Source organism: Hordeum vulgare, chromosome 3H (genome assembly GCF_904849725.1).
Source record: "Hordeum vulgare subsp. vulgare chromosome 3H, MorexV3_pseudomolecules_assembly, whole genome shotgun sequence".
NCBI lineage: Eukaryota > Viridiplantae > Streptophyta > Magnoliopsida > Poales > Poaceae > Hordeum > Hordeum vulgare.
In genome coordinates, this window is record NC_058520.1 from 445108279 (window position 1) to 445116725 (window position 8447).

The 8447-nt window shown below is 42.3% G+C and overlaps 1 protein-coding gene across 1 annotated transcript; it reads right to left on the reverse strand.

Moving 5' to 3' along the window:
* Positions 1 to 3105: 3105 nt before the first annotated feature.
* On the reverse strand, positions 3106 to 7178 carry LOC123444169 (protein transport protein Sec61 subunit alpha-like). The gene is made up of 7 exons (XM_045120805.1): positions 7041 to 7178; positions 5811 to 6158; positions 5399 to 5626; positions 4959 to 5313; positions 4752 to 4876; positions 4490 to 4625; positions 3106 to 3623 (listed from the first exon to the last, which is right to left on the reverse strand). The coding sequence occupies exons 2-7, from the start codon at positions 6152 to 6154 to the stop codon at positions 3384 to 3386; spliced, it is 1428 nt and encodes a 475-aa protein (XP_044976740.1). The 5' UTR covers positions 6155 to 6158; positions 7041 to 7178; the 3' UTR covers positions 3106 to 3383.
* Between the last annotated feature and the right edge of the window lie 1269 nt (positions 7179 to 8447).

The following is an 8447-nucleotide window of genomic DNA, read 5'->3' on the forward strand; positions in this document are numbered from 1 at the left end:
GTCCCAATACTACTAGCTATATGTGTAGATCTTTCTATTATATGTGTAGTACTTGATAGTCTGCTCTGTAATCAGTACGTCATCAATCTAGTCAATACCATGTTAGTAATTATTTCGTGGAGTAATCTATTCGGAAAGTTGACTATTTACTCAACATATTGAAAGGCCTTGTCATTAGCTAACAAAGAGGTTTTGATAAAATCTGTAGCACAAGCAATTATCACTTGCCCATGGTCTATGTGAGCACCTGAATAGTATGATTCAAAATTTTTGATGGGGGACTAAAAAGGGAGAACGGAAAGTAGTGTGGGTGTCATGGGCAGAGATGACACAACCCAAACATATTGGAGGATTGGACTTTAGGGATATTGATAATGTCTTGCATTGCTAGCTAAGCAAGCATGGACATTAATGCAAAATCAAGAATCTTTAAGTGTGAAAATTCTGAAAGTTGTGTATTACCCAACGGGTGCTATATTGGATGCAGAGTTGGGATCATCATCGAGCCAATTGTGGAGGTCCATAGTGGAAGGAAGAAATGTGCTTAAACTGGGTCTAGCTGAGAAAATTGGTACGTGTGAACATACTCGTGTGTGCGAGGACAACTGGCTGCCCTGTGATTTCAACGACATTTCGATTGTGGATGGAAGAACATTATTCTTTCTTCTTGAACATGATATAAACCCTAACGAAATTAAAAAAAACACCTAAAACAGAGTCCTCCCGTCATCAAGGACTAGGATCCACGCATCTCCATGACCCTAAGGCCACAAGAGACGAGGCAGGCCGGCGCCGGCACCGGCACCGGCGTGAGCCGGAGGAAACCCTAACACTTATGCTTCTTGTGTTCCCTTCTCGCTGTATTTCATCATCTCTTTTCTTCGCGTGGAATCTATGTGGGAATGGGAAATTATTAATGGATTCCATGTATAGGGCGTTGACACAGGCTGATGTGCGAGTCGATAATAACAAAAAAATATGGCGCATGAAGGTTCCACTAAAACTAAAGATATTCGCATGGTACCTTCGGAAAGGGGTCATATTAACTAAACATAACCTCGTCAAACGGAACTAGCATGGCAACACGAAGTGTGTATTCTGTTCTCAAGAAGAGACAATAAAACACTTTTTCTTTGATTGCCAGCTTGCGCGATCTATTTGGTCAGCTATCCAAATGGCCTCCAACTTGTATCCACCAACTTCAATTGCCAATGTTTTTGCTAACTCGTTATTTGGGATTGATACTAAGTTTAGAACCACTTTAAGGGTAGGAGCGATTGTCATTATATGGTCGCTCTGGCTGAGTAAAAATGACAAGGTTTTTAATGATAAAAATTCTTCTCGTTTGCATGTTATCTTCCGATGCACATGTATTCTCCGTTCGTGGTCCACATCATAATGGACGGAGTTTCGCGACCTTTTTATGAAGGCTTCAGTGCGATTGGAGAAAATGGTGAGGGATATTTTTATCCCACATGGATGGCAGCGTAATCTCTGGATAGGCCCTCCTTAGGCGATGACGACTTACTTCTACATGATTGTACTACGTCTCTTGCTGCTTTATTTTTAGTTTTTTCGGACTATGTCTGTGTGCATCATAGTTATGCAGAGGCTCGATGTAATTCGCTTAAAACTTTTTAAGTAATAAAAGCCCTTTATAAAAAAAAGAAAATGACTAGTTGATGCACTGCAAGAAGTTCTCATGGTGCATGATTTTTGAACCGGCCTTGTGCAATTATGTGTAGTTTCTTAATATTCTTATGTTGAGACCGTATAAGAGCATCTTCAATTGATGATGTAAAATAGGTCGAAACCACTTTTTACATCATGGGAAGGCAAAAACTCTGCTCTAATAGACGTATAGATGCAAATATTTTTACTCAGCGAATATGTTGTGATGTAAAATAGGGCACCTAGTGATGCAAATTTGCATCACTTGATGTTCTCGATGATATAAGTATTACACCCACAAGACGACACCTGTGAAGTATTTTGCAACACCTATTTTACATCATTTGTTGAAGTTGGAGGTTTACATAATCTATTGGAGATGCTCTAAGAAGTCGATTAATGCTATAACTCGTCACTGTGCCTGTGAGCTTTGAACGTTGTTTATTTTCATTCAATCTGAAATGGAGCCAGGGAGAAATCACTTTTATCAAAGAAAAAAACTAAATTGGTGTTCTATGTTAACATCTTTTTCTATAGACGTGGTCAAACTTAAACAAGTTTGACTTTGCAAAAACTAGAATTTCAATTATTTTGGAATGGATGTACTACTAATAATTTGCAGGCGTCCATGCAAACCAATCTGTGGTTGGATAGTTAGAGGAACAATGGTATCCCTAGCCCACCAGGGTGACAAGGCGCCTATGATGACCTCGTAAATCTAAGATGATATGCCAGCTTAGTCTTTCCGAGGTGCTCATAGAGATACGGCGTGCGTGTGTGCGTTCATAGGGGTGAGTGTATGTACGTGTATATAAGCACTTACGTCTGTACTGTTTCAAAAAAAAACTAGAGGATCCATCACTATGACACATCGAATTGGAATCATAGTCAACTACTCCCTCCGTTTCTAAATACAAGTCTTTTTAAAAAATTCACTACGGACTACATAGGGAGCAAAATAAAAAAATCTACTCTCTAAAATATGTTTATATACATCCATATGTAGTCCGGAGTGAAATTTCTTTAAAGACTTATACTTAGGAACGAAGGGAGTATATCACATCGATTTACTACTAGATACTCTGGTTCTTGGATTGCTATAGAGGCCAATCAGGTGGCAGATGGATTAGCAAAGCATTCCTTTACTACTAGATACTCAGGTTCTTGGGACGATGAGATCCCTGATTTTATTTCTCACCTACTTGTAAATGACATGTCTATCCTTTGAGAAATAAAGTCTATTTTCTGTCAAAAAGAAAAACTATATCACATCGAGTTCCCCTGGAAAAGAAACAATCATATCGATTTTTACTGAGCAGCCATTTTCGGATGAAGTTAAGCAGTGAAATAAGATGATGCAGCAGCCCAATGTCCCCATATATCAGAAAGTTAACTGTTGGCAAATTCAGAGAGGTTAGTATGGACTATGGAGGATTGCCGCAAAACAAAGAAAGTAATATACAATTTAGTTCAAAAGTAACTGCAACATATCCGGTTACTAAGGTAGCCAAAACTCAGCAGACCACTGAACACAAACACTTGGCGGCTAATTGGCCATGGCTGCACTTGGCCGATGTACATGCTACCATGCGCCTGAAAACACACACACACACGCAGACTCTGCTACAATTTCTGAATCTAAGGTCCCCAGACAGTATCTCGGCTTGCAAGAAGAACCAGCTAGCCCTAGCACCATATCACTCAGTCCTTGATCAAAAACCGAAGAAACCAAGCTCGGTCGCCCTTTCCTTCTCGAACGTCTCGAAGTATTGGTATATGATGGTGACCGCAAGCAGTATACCGGTTCCTGAACCGATTGCACCCATGAAATCAGCTAGGACAGTCAGCGCGCCAATGCAGACTCCTCCAAATGCAGCAGCGGTGGGGATGTATCTGTTCAACTCCCTCTCCAAGTTTGACTCACGATGGCCTGGCATCACCATTTGTTGTTCCTGTTTAAGTTCCAAAGTTAGAAGTTTTCAGGTAGCTCTTGGATAGTGATTATTCATGTGCAAAACCAACTATAGGAAGTAGATCAGTGCATATAGCAGTTGCAGTTAACTAGTACGTACTAGCTACAAATGGTAGATATAGATGCACCTAGCATATGACTGCAGCTTCTAATCTCAGAAGGCAAAAAATAATGGTTCACTGAACAGATCTTGTACCAAAGTACTAGATATACAAACTAATGGCATTGTAAACTAATGTCCCTCAGAGATATTCTTGCAAACAAAATCCCTTGGAGATTAATGTTAGTGGTGCGGCGATTTATCTAAAAATCAGCCGCAGATTCTTCATTTGCTGTACTTCAAATGCATAGTATGATAAAACTAGATGGTGCTCATAGCAAACAACATGTTCCACTGTTAGACTTCAGAACAGTACAGTGTAATACCATATATATGAAAATATTTATTGACGCAATCTTACAAAAACAAAAAATAACAGATACAGATCCTGCATCCTAGAGGACTAAAGGCCAGCGCTGTCTGTGTAACATCCTATAGCTAAGTAAAACTACAAAATGGCATCAATCAGTGACATTTTGAATAAATTGTACTCCCTCTGTTCCAAAATACTTGCCGTGTGTCGTGGCATTAAATTTGAACTAAAACTATGGCAAGTACTCTGTATTTTGGAACGGAGGGAGAAAACAAACTACAATTTACAATGGAACACAGCTAGGAACTGTAAGTAGTAGATGGAAGATCTTCACTTGCACCTGTTTAACGAGTAAGATATATGCGAAAACATATTTCAAAATATATGCAGCTAAAATGAGCAACTATATGCTATATGTACAAAGTACATTTACCTTGAGCTGCCTAGCAACATCCCTTGCTGATGAACCAGAAACTTCAATCCATGTCTTTGAGAAGAGAGCGCAAGCTGACAGCATGAAGACCACATAGAACAGCGCATGGAATGGATTTGCGACAACATCAGCCAAACTGCACGGTTTCCAACATGTTCCGATATAAGTATATCAAAAACAGTGTGTGTTGTGACAAAGTATAAGAAAGAAACCAAAAGCATGATAAGAACATGTAGGTGTTAATGTAAAAGAAACTAGTTACCTTGATGGGGCAGTTACATAGTATGCAAGACCACCAACAGGAATAGAATGGCCTGAATACTCGGATTCCTTCCATATACCGAGAAGGTTAACCAGGAAGTTGCCACTGAACTTCTTGTAAAGAAGCTGAAAAAGCAATAAAAACGCATTAGCACTTTCACATACATACAGCAATTTAGAACAAAAGCACTGGAATCGAAGTTAGTACCTGAGATATAAAGTAGAGGTTGGTAATCAGCGCAGAGTGCAGAATGATGGGCATATTCGATGTGTAAAACAGTTTAATTGGATATGAACCTTGCTGCCCACGGGCATTCCTTGATCTCACTGGAAGCACGACACGGAAGCCTTGGAAATAGATAACAATGAGGAAGACCAGGACAGTAGCAAGTAAGTTGGTCACGTTGGGAAGATTCTGGCGGTAGAAAGCCTCCCGTAGGGCACGGACTTTGTCAGTTCTAGTAATCAAGAGGTGGAACAACCCAATGACAGCCCCTTCAAATTCAGCACCACGTCCACTGTTGATGGTTGTGGGGCTAAACGCCTTCCAGATGATATTCTCACTGTATGACACAAGTTTACCATGAGCCATGGAATCACAGAACAATATTCAAATGACCGAAGAGAAATAAAACTCAGTAAGGTTACCAGATGTTGGTAGCGATGAATAGAGAAATGCCAGAACCCAAACCATATCCTTTCTGGAGAAGTTCATCCAGACAGATGACAATGATGCCAGCAAAGAAAAGTTGAAGTATAATGAGAATAGCATTCCCTGTTCCTAGTTGGCTCACACTGCCATACATTCCAGACAAAACATATGCCACAGCTTCTCCGATAGCAATGAGGATACCAAGCAACTTTTGTGCACCATTCCTGAGTAAGAAAAAAGTACTATTTGTCAGAAGACCATCATCGGGTACAGGAAATAAGTGTGAGGAATATTCAATTACTTCCATTGGTTATTCCTTGAATAAGATCTGAATTTTTACTGATCAGATTATGGAAACAAAATCAACCAACATGGACAAGAAGGATATTTTGCCGTTTTAGTACTTACAGAAGTGCACGATCCTCTCTCACACTGTTGTCAACTTCAATGATCTTTGATCCTACCAGAAGTTGCATCACCATCCCAGATGTCACAATTGGAGTGATACCCAGCTCCATAACAGTACCACGGTTGGATGCAAGAATAGCACGCAACCAGTAGAAAGGGTCAGCTCCAGTAGTTGAATGGATGCCATAGAGCGGGAGCTGGCTGCACACTAGGAAAATGAAGAGGGAAATAACAGTGTAGATGAGTTTTTCTCTGAATGGAATTCTCCTATCAGCACTCTGTACTTCCGGTAAGAAACCCAGAAAGGGCCTGACAAGATGCAGCACTCTAAAACCGCCAGCCATGGTCCTGTGTTGAGGAAAAGAAAAATAAATCAACATTTCTCGATACAAACAGAAAACTGAAGTACAAAGTAACCTGGGAAACCTTATGAAACCCTCAACTTGGTAGAACTAATACAGCACAGGCAACAATTGATTGTAATTAAGTTAAGAAGGGTCTATTTGACTGGGACATAAGTGAAGCTACCAACATTGTATAACATCTTATATTCAGGGTACAGTAAGCTTAAATTTCGAGATAAAACACAAACAGAGTGCAGTATAAATCATGACAAGAGTCCTGCTTCAAAATGTGCAGGCGGGATTCTATGTTGGCTACATCAAATAAATCATCATAATCCTAAATCACAGTCGATGGGGTGAGCGAAACAAAATGCCCACTGCCTAACCGCTGTCTGGGACCAATCTGCACGAAATAAAGCCTATGATTCGCAAATATCTGAATCGTTCTCCTGTCCATCTCAGTAAACATACAGAGATGAATCGCACACCGAATAATTGATCAGAGAAAACTACTCCGTAGTAGTTAACCAACGTAACTCTCACCAATAACAAATATGGAAGCATAACAACTCATGCTGTTACGACGACTACTTGGTATTCAGTGATCGTCATCCTGGATCCTTCCTTTCAAATCCCGACGGACAAGGAAAGCCCGGATGCGAGGTGAATTCAGCTGGTGCGGGCTTCTGCAGTTCCTCCATACGACCGGACCAGCAACGTGTCCCGTCATGCCGCGTCCAGCACCGGCGAACGACCAAACCAACCGCCGCGAAAATCGCAATTCTAACTTGCAACGAGACAGCGACTGAATCTGAAAGTCCGAAGCTGCTTGCTGGAGATCCAGGCGGGAGCGGGAGGGCGAGGAGGCATTGGCAAGCGGCCTTACCTGGCCGACGGGAGACCCGACGCCGAGGAGAGAGGAAGGCCGCTCTCCGCCGCCGCCGCCGCCGCGGTTGACGAGGGGGCGTGAGACGCAAGGCCGAGGAAGGAGGGAGGGAGATGCCGAGGAACACGAGACGAGAGTGCGGGAAGAGCGCGCGCGTGGGTTTTAGAGGGAGGCGCACGGGAGCAGGTGGCGGGACAGCGGGTCGTTGGCCCTCCGAGCCGTCGGATCGGGAACGGACGCCTCGGATGGGGTCCTGTGACGTGGAGCAGGCAGTACTACTTACTAGGAGTACTACTAACAGAAAGCTCATGGTGGCGTCTTCCGCGAGGACAAGGGTGAGGAGAAGGCACGCTTTACGGTTGGGGATGGCGTGGCGGCCGGACCCAGTTGTTAGGATAGAGTTTCCACGTGGCTAGGCACATTTGCCTCTTCTATTTATTAAACAAAAAATCAAACCTATTATAAAAACTTATCAAAAGCGCAAAACACTCTCAAACATAATAAAATTACTCTCTCCGTTCGTAAATATAAGACCTTTTAGACATATTACTATAAACTACTCCCTCCGTTCCTAAATATAAGTATATTACGATATTTCACTAGGAGTCTACATATGAAGCAATATAAATGAATCTACACTCTAAAATATGTCTATATACATCCGTATGTAGTCCACTAATGAAACCTCTTTAAAGACTTATATTTAGGAACGGAGGGAGTAGATACACATGTACATAGACATATTTTAGAGTGTAGATTCAATCATTTTGCTTTTTATATAGTCTAAGTGTAATCTCTATAAGGTCTTATATTTAGGAACGGAGGGAATACATCGCATGGACATTCAACAACCCTTGTGTGACAGCCCGATGCCGACGTTCCAGAAGATTCTCCTTCTATTCCGTTTTCGTCGTGTGTCTATTTTTCTTTTGTCGCACCATCATCACATCATGCGCATCATCTGCATTGCATCGGCATCTCCGTGCCGCCAGTTTTCGAAAGTTGCATCCGTTAGTAGTTGCCGGTTCTCGTCGTTGTCCGTTCTGAGTCCGACCACACATGCACGCGCCCGCGGCATCGTCAAACCCTGTTTTAAAAGTGTGTGTAAAACTTTCTCTGATTGGGTTGAAACTTGGTGTGCGGTCTTATTGTAATATAGGTAGGCCATATGTCAATTTTCATTGCTATCGGAGTTCGTCTGGTACCCGAACGGTCGCGCCGTAGCGGCACCGTATTCGGTTACCGTCGGACGCTTTCGTTGTTTTAAACCCCGATGCCGGGCTGCCCGTTTCCCCTCTCATCTCCGCCTGGCCCCTCTACACAGTGCACCGACCTGCGCGCGGCCTAGTCCAAAAACCTCTCGGGACCCGAATCGGGCGGTCGTGACCGTTGGATCCAGATCAACCC